The 16,981-nt window shown below is 37.5% G+C and overlaps 1 protein-coding gene across 1 annotated transcript in view; it reads right to left on the bottom strand.

The window, feature by feature from the left end:
• Positions 1-16,981, bottom strand: part of TERB1 (telomere repeat binding bouquet formation protein 1) — a gene marked incomplete at its 3' end in the record, with an annotated part of 43,181 nt that overhangs the window by 13,480 nt on the left and 12,720 nt on the right. The window contains exons 8-11 of the mRNA XM_082863237.1: positions 14,354-14,506; positions 12,796-12,927; positions 11,164-11,289; positions 9,874-10,031 (exon numbers count right to left, since the gene is read on the bottom strand). Of these exons, the coding sequence (XP_082719363.1) occupies positions 9,874-10,031; positions 11,164-11,289; positions 12,796-12,927; positions 14,354-14,506 (569 nt within the window). The remainder of the gene's footprint in view (positions 1-9,873; positions 10,032-11,163; positions 11,290-12,795; positions 12,928-14,353; positions 14,507-16,981) is intronic.

The following is a 16,981-nucleotide window of genomic DNA, read 5'->3' as shown; positions in this document are numbered from 1 at the left end:
CCGCTGGCCACAACTAGAGCGAGAAAAGCCCAAGTGCAGCAACGAAGACCCAACGCAGCACAAAACAAACAAACAAACAAAAACATTGTGTATATCTTTTTAAAAAATCCTATAGATATACTTTTACATGTGCAAAATGTTAATGTTATTAACTGCAGTATGGTTTGTAATAGCTAAAAGTTGGAATCTGAAAGTTCATCTCAAGGGGAACTAGCATATCCATCAGTGGAATACTCTGCAATTGTAAGATATATAGGTAGACAGATAGATAGATAGGACTTCCAGGTAAAGATGATGACTTTAACACCCATATTTATTTTCGTTCCTTCCAAAAAAACAATTAGAACAACAGTTCTTAAAAAGGCATAGGTGGACTTCCCTGGTGGCGCAGCAACAAAGACCCAACACAGCTACAAATAAATAAATAAACAAATTTATTAAAATAAATAAATAAAAAATAAAAAGGCATAGGGATTTCCCTGGTGGCACAGTGGTTAAGAATCTGCCTGCCAATGCAGGGGACATGGGTTTGATCCCTGATCCGGGAAGATCCCACACACCGCGGAGCAACTAAGCCCATGTGCCACAACTACTGAGGCTGCGCTCTAGAGCCCGCAAGCCACAACTACTGAGCCCGCGTGCACCTAGAGCCCGTGCTCTGTGACAAGAGAAGCCACCGCAATGAGAAGCCCACGCACCGTAATGAAGAGTAGCTCCCACCTGCCGCAACTAGAGAAAAGTCCTTGTGCAGCAAAGAAGACCCAACGCAGTCAAAAAAAAAAAAAAAAAAGGCATAAACCCACAAGGAGAAGCATAAATTCCACAAGGAAAAATGGAAGAAGATACAAATGCAACAAAATTTTGGAATTGGAAAGCAGATAGGTGAATGACAGCCTATTTAGCAGACTTTGATAAAGTTGAATTTAAATAAATGAAGCAGGGCTTCCCTGGTGGCACAGTGGTTAGGAATCCGCCTGCCAATGCAGGGGACACAGGTTCGAGCCCTGGTCTGGGAAGATCGCACATGCCACAGAGCAACTAAGCCCGTGCGCCACAACTACTGAAGCCCACGCGCCTAGAGTCCGTGCTCCACAACAAGAGAAGCCACCACAATGAGAAGCCTGCACACTGCAACGAAGAGTAGCCCCTGCTCACTGCAACTAGAGGAAGCCCGCACACAGCAACAAAGACCCAATGTAGCCAAAATAAATATAAATAAATAAATAAAGCAGACTTAGGCTTCCCTGGTGGCGCAGTGGTTGAGAATCTGCCTTCCAATGCAGGGGACATGGGTTCGATCCCTGGTCCGGGAAGATCCCACATGCCGCGGAGCACCTAAGCCCGTGTGCCACAACTACTGAGCCTGTGCTCTAGAGCCCGCAAGCCACAACTACTGAAGCCCGCACAACTAGAGCCCGTGCTCCACAATGAGAGAAGCCACCGCAATAAGAAGCCCGAGCACTGCAATAAAGAGTAGCCCCTGCTCGCCGCAACTAGAGAAAACACCTTGTTTTAGATGCAGGGCCTCCCCATCCCCAGGTCTGCCCAATAAACTCTTTGGGAAAACCAGGAGAAAAAATTAGAATTGTCATTGATATATTTAAAAGAAGAATGCCTGTTAAGTCTTAAGTCCATGAAATGAGAATAAGATAATTGAAAAGGAGTAAAAAAGAGGCTTTGGTAACTAAAAACATAATAGCAGAAGTGAAAAACTCAATAGGTTAGTTTAAAAAGTAAATATGAGAACATTTCCCAGAATGTAGAACAAAAAAAGAGAAGAAAATAAGAGAGAAATGATAAGAAGGAAGACCAGCTCAAGAAGTCCAACAAATAAATAATAGGAGTCTCAGAAAACAAGGAAAGAGAAAACAGGGAAGCAATCATCACAGCATAATGCTATAAACTTTCCCAGAACTGAAGGACATAAGTCGACAGATTGAAAGGGCCCACTATGTATATAACACAATGAATGAAAAGAGACTGACACCACACTGTAAAATTTTAAAACACTGGGGATAAAAATTATATAAGCTTCCAGAAGGAGAACACAGGTCACACCAAAGGATCAGAATGGCTTTGGACCTCAAGAGTAACACTGGAAACTACAAGACTATGGAGCAACACGTTTAATATACTGAGGTGATTTCCAACCTAGAATATTTTGTCCAACCAAACTATCAATTAATTCTGAAGGCAAAATAAAATTATTTTCATATTTACAAGGTCTCAAAAAAATTACATACTATGTACCCTTTTTCAGAAAGCTAAAGAAGAATGTAGCCCATCAACATGGGAAACTAAACCAAAAAAGAGAGAATGACACAGGATCCAGGAAATCAGGAATCAAGGAAAGATACAAAGAGAATCATTAAGATGATGGTAAAGGAGTATCCCAGGGTAACAGTTGTGTACATGACATAAAGGATGTACCAGTTCTTAATTTATTGCTCCTCAACTCCAAACCTATCCTCCTTTGTCCTGCATTGTAAAACTTAAACTAGACTCTATAGACCACTATTCTAGGGCTAGCCAGTGTTAGACTCTGACATCAGAATGTGCTAGAGGGGCAATACAAGGATGGAATAAAAAGAAGGGACTTTTTCTTCTTTTGGTGCCGTGTTGTTTTGAGTGGTGGCAAGTGGAGGCAGACTCGTATTATAGGAAATGCTAAAAGAGGTTCGTAGGGCTTCCCTGGTGGCGCAGTGGTTGGGAGTCTGCCTGCTGATGCGGGGGATATGGGTTCGTGCCCCGGTCTGGGAGGATCCCACGTGCCGTGGAGCGGCTGGGCCCGTGAGCCATGGCCGCTGGGCCTGCGCGTCCGGAGCCTGTGCTCCGCAACGGGAGAGGCCGCAGCGGTGAGGGGCCCGTGTACCGCAAAAAAAAAAAAAAAAAAAAAAAAAGAGGTTCGTAGTTTCTGGGACTTCCTTGGAGGTCCAGTGGTTAAGACTCCACGCTTCCACTGCAGGGGGCATGGGTTCGATCCCTGGTGGGGGAACTAAGATCTTGCATGTCGCACAGTGTGGTCCAATAGAAAAAAAAAAAAAAAGAGGTTCATAATTTCTTTAAAATATAATTGTCCAGTGATTTTGCTCTTAGGTATTTATCGAAGAGAAATGAAAATGTACACTACAGGCACAGAAGTGTACACCAATGTTCACATAACATTATTGCTAGTAGCCAAGATCTAGAAGCAACCCAAATGTCTATCAGTTGGTGAATGGATACACAAGTTGTGGTGTGTCCATACTATGGAATATTACTCAGCAGTAAAAAAGGAACAAAATATTAATAAAATAACATTGGTGAATCTAAAAAACATTATATATTAAGTGAAATAAATCAAACACAAAATATTATATAATATATGATTCCATTTACATGAAATTATAGAAACGGACACTAATGACAGAAAGCAGATCAGTGAATTGCCTAGGCTGAGGATGGGGAATGGGACTGTCTATAAAGGGACACAAGGAAACATTTTAGGGTGAGTGGACTGTTCTATATCTTGACTGTCCTGATAGTTACACAACTGTATAAAATTATCATAACTCGGGGACTTCCCTGACAGTCCAGTGGTTAAGACTTTGCCTTCCAGTGCAGGGGGTAATGGTTCGATCCCTGGTTGGGAAGCTAAGATCCCATATGCCTCACAGCCAAAAAAACAAAACATAAAACAGAAGCAATATTGTAACAAATTCAATAAAGACTTTAAAAATGGTCCACATCAAAAAAAAAATAAGAAATAGAAATATGAACAGAACAATCACAAGTAACGAAATTGAAACTGTGATTTAAAATATTCCAACAAGCAAAAGTCCAGGACCAGATGGCTTCGCAGATGAATTCTATCAAACATTTAGAGAAGAGCTAACACCCATCCTTCTCAAACTCTTCCAAAAATTGCAGAGGAAGGAACACCCCCAAACTCATTCTATGAGGCCACCATCACCCTGATACCAAAACCAGACAAAGATACTACAAAAAAAGAAAATTACAGACCAATATCACTGATGAATATAGATGCAAAAATCCTCAACAAAATACTAGCAAACAGAATCCAACAACACATTACAAGGATCATACACCATGATCAAGTGGGATTTACCCCAGGGATGCAAGGATTCTTCAATATACGCAAATCAATCAATGTGATACACCATATTAACAAATTGAAGAAGAAAAACCATATGATCATCTCAATAGATGCAGAAAAAGCTTTTGACAAAAATTCAACACCATTTATGATAAAAACTCTCCAGAAAGTGGGCATAGAGGGAACCTACCTCAACATAATAAAGGCCATTTATGACAAATGCACAGCAAACATCATTCTCAATGGTGAAAACTGAAAGCACTGCCTCTAAGATCAGGAACAAGACAAAAGGAATACAATTGGAAAAGAAGTAAAACTGTCACTGTTTGCAGATGACATGATACTATATATAGAGAATCCTAAAGACGCCACCAGAAAACTACTAGAGCTAATCAATAAATTTGGTAAAGTTGCAGGATACAAAATTAATGTACAGAAATCTCTTGCACTCCTATACACTAATGATGAAAAATCTGAAAGAGAAATTAAGGAAACACTTCCATTTACCACTACAACAAAAAGAATAAAATACCTAGGTATAAACCTACCTAGGAAGACAAAAGACCTGTATGCAGAAAACTATAAGACAGTGATGAGAGAAATTAAAGATGATACAAACAGATGGAGAGATATACCATGTTCTTGGATTGAAAGAATCAATACTGTGAAAATGACTATACTACCCAAAGCAATCTACAGATTCAATGCAATCCCTATCAAATTACCAATGGCGGGCTTCCCTGGTGGCGCAGTGGTTGAGAGTCTGCCTGCTGCTGCAGGAGACACGGGTTCGTGCCCCGGTCAGGGAAGATCCCACGTGCTGCGCAGCGGCTGGGTCCATGAGCCACAACTACTGAGCCTGCGCATCGGGAGCCTGTGCTCCGCAACGAGAGGGGCCGCAATAGTGAGAGGCCTGTGCACCGCGATGAAGAGTGGCCCCTGCTTGCCACAACTAGAGAAAGCCCTCGCACAGAAACGAAGACCCAACACAGCAAAAATAAATAAATTAATTAATAAACTCCTACCCCCAACATCTTAAAAAAAAAAAAATTACCAATGGCATTTTTTACAGAACTAGAACAAAAAATCTTAAAATTTGTATGGAGACACGAAAGACCCCAAATAGCCAAAGCAGTCTTGAGGGAAAAAAAGGGAGCTGGAGGAATCAGACTCCCTGACTTCAGACTATACTACAAAGCTACAGTAATCAACACAATATGGTACTGACACAAAAACAGAAATATATATCAATGGAACAGGATAGAAAGCCAGAGATAAACCCACACACCTATGGTCGACTACTCTATGACAAAGGAGGCAAGGATATACAATGGGGAAAAGACAGTCTCTTCAATTCAATAAGTGGTGCTGAGAAAACTGGACAGCTACATGTAAAAGAATGAAATTAGAACACTCCATAACACCATACACAAAAATAAACTCAAAATGGATTAAAGACCTAAATGTAAGACTGGACACTATAAAACTCTTAGAGGAAAACATACGAAGAACACTCTTTGACATAAATCACAGCAATATCTTTTTTGATCCATCTCCTAGAGTAACGGAAGTAAAAACAAAAATAAACAAATGGGATCCAATGAAACTTAAAAGCTTTTTCAAAGCAAAGGAAACTACAAACAAGATGAAAAGACAACCCTCAGAATGGGAGAAAATATTTGCAAAAAAATCAACGAACAAAGGATTAATCTCCAAAATATATAAGCAGCTCATGCAGCTCAGTATTAAAAAACCAAACAACCCAATCCAAAAATGGGCAGAAGACCTAAATAGACATTTCTCCAAAGGCATACAGATGGCCAAGAAGCACATGAAAAGCTACTCAACATCACTAATTATTAGAGAAATGCAAATCAAAACTGCAATGAAGTATCACCTCACACCAGTTAGAATGGGCATCCTCAGAAAATCTACAAACAACAAATGCTGGAGAGGGTGTGGAGAAAAGGAAATCCTCTTGCACTGTTGGTGGGAATGTAAATTGATACAGCCACTATGGAGAACAGTATGGAGGTTCCTTAAAAAACTAAAAATAGAATTACCATATGACCCAGCAATCCCACTACTGGGCATATACCCAGAGAAACCCATAATTCAAAAAGACACATGCACCCCAGTGTTCATTGCAGCACTATTTACAATAGCCAGGTCATGGAAGCAACCTAAATGCCCATCAACAGACAAATGGATAAAGAAGATGTGGTACATATATACAATGGAATATTACTCAGCCATAAAAAGGAACGAAATTGGGTCATTTGTAGAGACGTGGATGGACCCAGAGACTGTCATACAGAGTGAAGTAAGTCAGAAAGAGAAAAACAAATATCATATATTAATGCATATATGTGGAACCTAGAAAAATGGTACAGATGAACCGGTTTGCAGGGCAGAAATAGAGACACAGTTGTAGAGAACAAATGTATGGACACCAAGGTGGGAAAGTGGCGGGGGGGGGCAGTGGTGTTGGGATGAATTGGGAGATTGGGATTGACATATACACACTAATATGTATAAAATGGATAACTAATAAGAACCTGCCGTATAAAAAAATAAATAAAATTTTAAAATTCAAAATAAATAAATAAAACTTAAAAGATTATCTCTTGTGGAATAAAAAAAATTATTATAGGGCTTCCCTGGTGGCGCAGCGGTTGAGAGACCGCCTGCCGATGCAGGGGACGCGGGTTCGTGCCCCGGTCCAGGAGGATCCCGCATGCCGCGCAGTGGCTGGGCCCGTGAGCCATGGCCGCTGGGCCTGCACGTCCGGAGCCTGTGCTCCGCAACAGGAGAGGCCACAGCGGTGAGAGGCCCGCGTACGGCAAAAAAAAAAAAAAAAAAAAAAAAAATTATTAAAAGAAAATATATCATAAGTCAATCTGAATGCTTAAAATGTGTGATTACCATTGTATGTAAATATTATTTTATTAAACATTAAAATATTTTTAGAAAAAAGATAGCTGTTTAAAGCAAAAATAATATTACTGGGCAGTTTATGACAAATGTAGCAGTAAAACGTATGGCAATAGCACAAAGAACAAATGGAAATGTAAGCACACTATTGCAAAGGTCTTACAATATTACATGAGTGGAATGATATTATTTGAATATAGACCATGATGAGTTAAAGATGTGTATTATAAATCCTAAAGCAATCCCTTAAAAAACCAAGAATATTTAGCCAATAATCTAACATGAAATATAAAAGAATATTTAAAAATAATATAAAAGGTGGCAGGAGAGCAGGAATAAAAGGAACAAAGAACAAATGGGACAAACAGGAAGCAAATAGCAATATGGTAGACTTAAACCCAAATATATCAGTAATTACATTAAATGGTAATGAAATGATCACATCAATTAAAAAGCAGAAATACACAGGATAATAAAGACCAAACTATATACTGAAACCCATGCTAACTATAAAGACATAGGCTATAGGTAAAAGAGTATGTCCAGGGACTTCCCTGGTGGCGCAGTAGTTAAGAATTCACCTGCCAATGCAGGGGATATGGGTTCAATCCCTGGTCCAGCAAGATCCCACATGCCGCGGAGCAACTAAGCCCATGCACCACAACTACTGAGCCTGTGCTCTAGAGCCCACAAGCCACAACTACTGAAACCCCCGCGTCTAGAGCCTGTGCTCCGCAACAAGAGAAGCCACCACAATGAGAAGCCCGCGCACCGCAACAAAGAGTAGCCCCTGCTCGCCGCAACCAGAGAAAGCCCATGCACAGCAACGAAGGCCCAATGTAACCAAAAATATATAAATTAAAAATAAATTTTAAAAAATAGAGTATGTCCATCAACTGATAAATGGATAAGTAAAATGTAGTACACACAATGGAAAACTCTTTGGCCATAAAAAGCAATGAAATACTGATACATGCTGAAAGATGAATGAGCCTTGAAAACATGCTAAGTGAAAGAAGCCAGTCACAAAAGACCACATACTATGTGATTCCATTCTTATGAAATACCCAGAATAGGCAAATCTGTAGAGTTAGAATAGAAGATTGGTGGTTGCTTATGGCTGCGGATCGGAGTGTTCAGGGAAATAGCTAAAGGGTACAGAGTTTCTTTTTGAAGGAATAAAAATATTCTAAAGTTGACTTTGGTGATTATTGCACATATCTGTAAATAAAAACTACTGAACTGTACACTTTAAATAGGCAAATGGTATATGAATTACATCTCAATAAAGCTATTTTTTTAAAAAAGGAAAGAAGTACTGATATATACTACAACATGGATGAACCTTGAAAATGCACTAAATGAAAGAAGTCAGTCACAAAAGACCACATATTATATAATTCAATTTATATAAAAAGTCCAGAATAGACAAATACAGAGAGACAAAAAATAGATCAGTGGTTGCCTAGGGTTGGGGGAGGATGGATGGGGGAATACAGAGGGTGACTGCTAAATGGTATGGAGTTTCTTTTTTGGGGTGATAAAAATGTTTTAAAATTAAATGTGGTAATGGTCACACAATTCTGTGAGTATACTAAAAACCAATGAAATGTATACTTCAACTGGGTCAATTGTATGGAATGTGATTTATATCTCAATAAAGCTCTTACAAAGATATAAATGTAGCAGGATACTTACTCTAGAGTTGGTTACACTGGTGAGAGATTAAATATTTTCTAAATGTCCATCAATAAAAGACTAGTTAAATCAAATATGGTAATCTATGATATTGAATACTACTCAGTCATTTAAAAGAATAAAATTACTAAATTAGATACTGTGTTTTTATTTTTTTAAATGCATGCACATACAAAGACACAAAGCATACATACATAGTAAAAATATGGAAATGGGGCTTCCTTGGTGGCTCAGTGGTTAAGAATCTGCCTGCCAATGCAGGGGACATGGGTTTGAGCCCTGGTCTGGAAGATCCCACATGCTGTGGAGCAACTGGGCCTGTGAGCCACAACTACAGAGCCTGCACTCTAGAGCCCGCGAGCCACAATTATTGAGCCAGCATGCCACAACTACTGAAGCCCGCATGCCTAGAGCCTGTGCTCGGCAACAAGAGAAGCCACTGCAATGAGAAGCCCACACATGGCAACGAAGAGTAGTCCCCGCTCGCCTCAACTAAAGAAACCCTGGGGGCAGCAACGAAGACCCAACGCAGCCAAAAATAAATAAATTAATTATTTTTTTAAAATATGGAAATGTGTGTATGTGTATATATACATACATAAACATGTGTATATATACAGTTGACCCTTGAACAACATGGGGCAGTCGAAAATCCACATATAACTTTACAGTCAGCCCTTCATATCCACAGTTCCACATCCACTGAATCAACCAACCTGAGAGCCTGACACTGTGTAGTGCTGTAGTACATATTCATTGAAAAAAATCCATGTATGAGTGGATTCAAGCAGTTCAAACACCTGTTCAAGGGTCAACTGTATGTGTGTGTATATATATACACACACATACAGAGAGAGAGAGATTATTACTTCTCCATTCTTTCTCCTTCTTGAACGCTTATTATACAAATGATAGATCTCTTGGCTCTATCTTCCATGTCTCTTATTTTTTCAGTCATCATTTCCACTTTTTAAAAATATTTTTTCTGTGTTCAAGGATGATTCCTCAAGTATTACTAATGAATTTTAAATTTAAAACCATTAAAATAAAAAGTAACTTGGCAAGAAAAATATTTTACCCTCCAATCTGTATTATTAAAAAATATTTGAAAAAAGTTCTACATTCTTTGAAACAAAGAAGCCAACCTCATTTCCTTCTCTTTCAAGTTGTTCTATTCTGTGTAGAATTTCCTTCGCTTTCTTCCAGTAATCTTCAAGATTCTTCTCTTTCATATTTATGTCCTTTAATTGTTCTTCGTTTTCATCAAAAGAATATTCTCCTAGACTTAGAGATAACTTCTCAGCTTTATAATATGGGAAAAAATAGGAGTTTATCCATTACTAGAAATGTTATTTTAACACTTTAAATAAAGACAAACTCATACCCCATACCCCCTTCTCTAAATTTTGCACATCCAAACCATCTTAACTGCCTAAGTGGTACTGAAAATAAGTGGAAAGCAAGTGCTTGGCAGAGGCTGAGGACACAAAGAGTCATAAATTAGATTTTACTCTTCAGAATTATAGAGAAAAGAAAATAGCAAGAAAACATGTTATGCTAGGCATACAAACACCCTCAGGTTTATGGCTACTGGTTTTAGTTTTTTTTTTTTAACACAGTTTCCATAAAGTGGTTCCTTCCTATATTCTTTTAAATTCTCTTTTTACATATTGTGGCAGCAGTTTTCTCCCAAAAGACCAAAATCCTTTTCATGGCCACTTTCTCTATGCTTCAGCCATCAATTCCTTCAATGCACCAGGCTCCCTCCTCTCACAGGACATTTGTGCCTCACTGTCGCGTATGCCTGAGACACTGGACCATAACAAACTCCCTTCTTTTCACCTAATTAACTCTCTACATTCAGATTTCAGATGAAGAATCACTTCCTCCCAAAGCCTTTTCTGCTCCAAGTCTAGGTCACAGTCCCTGTTACAGGTTAAGATCTGTGCTCCATCCATTCTTAACCTGTACGTTAATTTATAATAACACATTCATTTTTGGGATTATTCAATTACTACCTATTTCTCTAGTTACACTAAGCTCTGTAAACACATAGACTATTGTTTCTTATCACTGTATCCCTAATGCCTAGCACAGTGCCTGGCAAATAAGAGACACTCAAACATTTTTTAAATAAATAAATTAAGGTACTTTATGTTATGATTTAATCATAAGTCACTTGTAGCCCTCAAATTTAAGTCCTACAGCTAAATCTGTCCACACTGCATTAAATAAGTGAATTATCTATACTGTTGTTCTCTTCCATATAAGTTTTTTACACGCTGTAGTACTCTAGTTGTCACGTCAAAATTATATAATCTGCTTTTCAAATGTAAGAAGAGCTTGGGAGCTAAAGGGGCTTGGTTCATCAAAGCAGATATAATTCTCTTGCATAAAGTTTAGTTGGTATTTTTTTAAAGTAATAGTAAACTTACTAATTTTTTTGCAGTTGTGAAGCACAAAAGTGGCAGCTTTGTTTAGTTCCTCGTCCTGAGATTCAGTTAAGACTTGTATCATGAGTGGAAGCCCATTGCTTTTAAAAAGGTCATACTGATTTTCCTCTGGAAAACACATCAAAGATTAAAGCAGAAGACAGTTACTTTATTTATTTATTTATTTATTGGCCACACTGCGCGGCTTGCAGGATCTTAGTTCCCTGACCAGAGATTGAATCCCGGCCCCGGCAGTGGAAGTGCAGAGTCCTAGCCGCTAGACCACCAGGGAATTCCCAATAGTTATTTTATCTTAAACTATATGCATGAGGTCATAATTCTTCCTTGTGATAATTATGAACATAGTTCAAATTTTAAAATACAGAAAAACAAAGTTTAAAGGTATTTTCAATTTAGAAAATAATCTACTTATATAAGATACCTAAGTCTCATAAGTGATAATCTCTTAAACACAGTGATAAACACAGCCACAGAGCAGTGTCACACCTCATAAGAGTAAAGAAACTGCTCTCACTTGGTTTAAAAAAAGGTTTTGTTGTCAATTATACCTCAATAAAAAAATAAAAATTAAATTAAAATTTTAAAGGTATAGTGAATCCTAAATTATACAGAGGTGAAGAGAAAGTATAGAGAAATAAACGAATGGAGAGAATGGAAAATGAGGGAAGAGAGAGCAGAAGAAGCAAGAGAGAATAAAAAGAGGGAAGTGGAAAAGTGGGAGGAGGAGAGAGAGGAGATTGGAGGAAGAGAGAAAGGAGAGAGGAAAGTGAAAAGTGTTGGGGGACTTCCCTGGTGGCGTAGTGGTTAAGATCCGCCTGCCAATACATGGGACACGGGTTCAAGCCCTGGTCTGGGGAGATCACACATGCCACGGAGCAACTAAGCCCGTGCGCCACAACTGCTGAAGCCTGCATGCCTAGAGCCCGTGCTCTCCAACAGAGAAGCCACCGCAACAGAGAAGCCACCACAACAAGAGAAGCTACTGCAATGAGAAGCCCATGCACCACAATGAAGAGTAGCCCCCTCTTGCTGCAACTAGAGAAACCCCACATACAGCAATAAAGACCCAATGCAAAAATAAAATAAATAAATTTATTTTAAAAAAAAATGAAGAGGGTTGGAAAGGAGGAAAGTGGAAAGAGGAAGAATGGCAGGAAAGTGGAGAGAAGGAGAAAATGGAAGGGGAAGAGAAAAAAGAGAGAGAGGAGAGAATGATAAGTAGAGAAAGAAAGAACTTTCTAAGGTTTTCAACAAGGAAAAACAGGATCGTATCTGTGCAGCAGTGTGAAGAGTGGATTGAAAAATGGAGATAGAAGGAAGAGGACCCAGGGAGGAATCTATTGTAATAACTGGTGAAAGATGTTGAGCGGCTGAGGGCTTAAATGGGGAAAATAGCACTGGAATTGAGCAGAAGGGAATAAGGAGGGGTAAACAGAAGTAGAGCCACAGGTCTTAGGGACTGACTGAATACCACGGCTGAAGAAGGATGAGGAGCAAAATGACTGGTTTGGGGATTAGGAGAAAGGCAATACTTTTAAGCTGGGTGGGTGGGGAGGAATAGTGTATTTCCACTCCACCGTTTTAACTAACACACAAAATAAATCCAATACTTACCACAATCCTCTGTACAATGACCAACAGTAAGTATGATACTAAATTTTTCTCCTGAATCCAGACTTTCATGAAGCAGTAATGCCAGAAGTTTTGAAACAATGTGGTACTTGGATAGTACTACCCCAAAAGTAGCTAAAAAAGGAAAAAAAGAACAAGTACAAACTTAAAACGTATAGTTATACATATAGTATTTTCCAGATATTACATTATACTATTTTTCAGATCTTATCCTGGGAGAATGACATTATGTAACTACATAATATCTAAAATTCACATCTCATATAACATCTAATATATATGTATATATATGTGTGACTATAAACAAATTCATTGTAATAAAATGGTGGCTTATATAGCCCTCATTAATTCCTCTTCCCATACTAAAGACATTATACTAAAGCAAGTTTTTTGAAGAATGCTTTCTTCTAAGTTGTCCTGCATAATGTTGTGAATATGAAGTAATAATACTACCTTCCTAAAAGCTACTTACTCTCACCTTACATTCCTCCTCTTATTTAGATTGACAGTAAAGACCTTCCTATGAAATCGATTCCTGCCTGTCATTGAAATACACTATTAACTGGCCACGGTTCTACTGACGTTAATGATGCCGTGGAGCATACCTGAAGCTACACTGAGATGTGAAAAATTCAAGAAGTCCACCAATTTAAGCTACACTTCTCACGGTTTTGTTCTTCGTGTGTATGTGTGGTGTTTTTTTTTTTTCTTTTTTAACAGAGTTCAGAGTCTAACTACTGACAGCAACAAAAAGGTTGTGAATTCCTCAGCAGACTACATCTTAATAATTTTTGTATCTCTAGAGCTCACATAGAGCCCAGCACATAGCAGGCCCTAAATAACTGATTTTTTTAAAAATGATCTATTTTTTTCAGTTATTTGTGAATGTCGAGAGTTACAGAGATTTATAGACTATCATTCCTCAGTATCTGTACATGTGAGAAGCAGCCATGAGTTCAAGTGTGGTTCTGTTACTCACTGGTTACAGTAGGGTAAGTCTATCTCAAGCTTATCAGATAGAGGCATACCTTAATTCTTTATCTCACTTTTTAAAATCTATAAATTGGGCTTTCCATTCCCTATGTCTCCAAAATGTCCCTTGATTTCTCATCTAAATTTTTTTTTTTTATCACAAGTTGCCAACAGCACTTTATTTTTTCTTTTCAACATCCTGTTCTGCGGCTTCCTTGGCCCTTTTTGCCCGGATGCCAAAGAGCCGGGCATTGGCACGGGCCATGTGGAGTAAACTTTTTCATTTAATGCAGCTTTTTAAGTGAAACAAAGGTTTAGGACTGACAGACTCTTATCTTGATTCTATCATCAAACCTGAACTCAGAAGACCTAGATTTGAATTCTTAGGGAAGTCATAACCTCCATGAGAAAATAAGGAGTTGGATTAGATAATTTCTAAGTTTCTCTCCCACTTATGAGAAACTGGAAGTCCAATCCATGTTAGCGTTCAATCTATCATTTTAACATTCACCATGCTGAATTGAAGCAAAATGCAATTGCAGAAAAATTACTAAGTGTTTTCACTCACGATTATCAGCAATACATGCATCCACTGTCTTTGTCACCACCACTGCAAGCTTAGCACTGGAAAGAGTCTTGTGTGAATCAGATTCCAACTGCACAAGAACTTGAGACAATATATCCAGTCCACCCACAGATATAAAGTATTTCTGCACGTATGCTTAAGGAATAAAGTAGCAGAACTATTATACTTCAAACAAGTATATGGTTTCATTAAATTAATTTGAACTAAATATAACATTAACTTGACTTTTTAAAATACTTACTGAAAATCCCAAAATGAAAAATCCAATCTTTACCTGTGCATATACATAATCACAAGATTGATTTTATTTACTTACATAAGAAACTCACTTTGACATAGTACAACTACATGTATAGTACAGTACTTTTTTCTTGTATGTTAGATATCTTGTTTCATTTAGCAAGAACTGGTATATTTTGCAAGAATGACATTAAATTCAAGTCCTTCAAGAGCTATAAAGAATAGATTCATTCATTTAGCTTGGTATTACAATTAGCAGGCTGACTACTTTCTGAATTCCAACATAACTCATTCCTCAAATCTGAATCAACAAAGGGCAGAGAAAATTAACTGTTTCAAAAAAACCACATATTTCATCCATCTTATTTAAGCCTAATTCTTTTACTTCTTGGAGCATAAAAGTATAACATATTGTTGAGAGTCATAGCAACTATTCCAAGCAAAGATTGGATGACAGATACATTTTTAAAAAGCATTTAGTCTTTTGTTCCCCTGTAGGAAATGATTCTGATGGCCAAGTACCCCACAGGTCTGTGAATTCAACAGCCCCTATCCCAGCAATGGGCATATAACAAATGGATATATGGGCTAGTGATTATAATTCTGTCACAAACCTTCTTCCCAGTCTACCCTAGTACCACAAATTGAGCCAGGATGATTTAAACACAAAAATTACTTTTTGTATTGTTCAATAAAACACAAAAATCTTAATCTAAAAAAATCATGTTCAAAAATTTCTACATCAGAACAGAACTGTTAGGAAATGTTATTTAAGGATAAGCAAACATTTTCAATATTATGGAGACTCCAAAATAGGCTTCTTTACTACAAAGTATTTTCATTAAAAAAATCTTTAAAAAAGGAAGTATCTTAAAATTCTTAGATGAAATTGGGCACTATGTTACCACAAAGATTTTCATTTATAGTCTATGTAATGAAAATTCAGGCTTATAAGCAGAAGAACATCCTAGTCTACACCTGTACACTGAATATTTCAAATTACCTCCAATCTATTTCATGTCAGTTTGCTGAGAGTAATAAGGTCCTATAAGTAGGACACAGCAGTGTTACTCATCTAAGTTGGTACTTAAAGAAAGAGGAAATGTCAAAGCATCATGGAAATAGATTTCAATTTTTGAAATTATAGAGATATGTTCCTTTGCATGTGAAACATGACTATTTGCTTTAAACATCTGAATGTAGATACACACCAGCAACGTGTGAGAAGGTTCTAGTTGTTCCACATCCTCATCACTATTTAATATCACTAGCCTTTCTACTTTTAGCCATGCTAGTGGGTGTATAGGGCTATCTCCTTGGGGTTTTCCTGGGTACAAGTTCTTTATCAGATGTACATTTCACAAATATTTTCTCCCACTCTATGGCTTGCCTTTTCACCTTAACAGGATCTTTTGAAGAGTAAAAGATTTTAATTTCAGTGCAGTCCGATTTATAATCTTTTCTTTAGTGGCTCATGCTTTTTGTGTCCTAAGAAATCTGTCTACTCCTAAATTATAAAGATATGCTCCTATGTTTTTGTCTAGATGTTTTATAGTTTCAGTTCTTACATTAAGGTGTAGGGATCATTTCAAGTTAATTTGTGTATACTGTGTAAGGTAAGGGTTGAGCTTCATATTTCACAGATAGATAAGTACTTTTTCCAGCACCATTTGTTTCTACCTTTTCCAACACAGAGTTACTGTGGCACCTTTATAGAAAATCAATATTCGTAGAAAATCAATCATATATATATGTCTATTTCTAGGTTCTCTACTTTTTCCATTGATCTATGTCTACACTTACACCAATGCTACACTCTTGATTACTGTATAGTAAGTATTGAAATCAGGTAATATAAACCCTACAATTTTGTCCTTTTTCAAAATAATTTTGACTATCCTAGCCCCTTTGCATTTCCATGTAAATTTTAGAATCAGCTTGTCAATTTCTGCAGAAAAGCCCGTTGAGATTTTGATGGGGAGTGCCAAGAATCTAGAGGTGAATTTGAGAAGTGACAGTATAACAATATTGAATCTTATAATCCATGAATATGATCTCTCTCCCATTAATTTAAAGTTCTATCTCAGCAATGTTTTATAGTTTTCAGCATATAGATATAGCAGATGAAATCATTAAATGTACCCCTAAGTATTTTGTTGTTTTTATATTATTGTAAATGGCAGTTACTTTAAGTTCCCAAGTGTTGCTAGTATTGCTGTATATGACCTTGTATCCTGTAACCTTGCTAAAATCGCTTATTAGCTCTGTAGCTTTTTGTAGATTCTTCGGACAATCATGTCATCTATGAATAAATACTATATTTTCTTCTTCCTTTTCAATCTCTATGCCTTTTATTTCATTTTCGTGCCT

This window comes from Leucopleurus acutus (genome assembly GCF_964270905.1).
Source record: "Leucopleurus acutus genome assembly, chromosome: 20".
Lineage (NCBI taxonomy): Eukaryota > Metazoa > Chordata > Mammalia > Artiodactyla > Delphinidae > Leucopleurus > Leucopleurus acutus.
The sequence above is the reverse complement of the archived record's forward strand: the minus strand, read 5'-3'. Positions and strand labels throughout refer to the sequence as shown.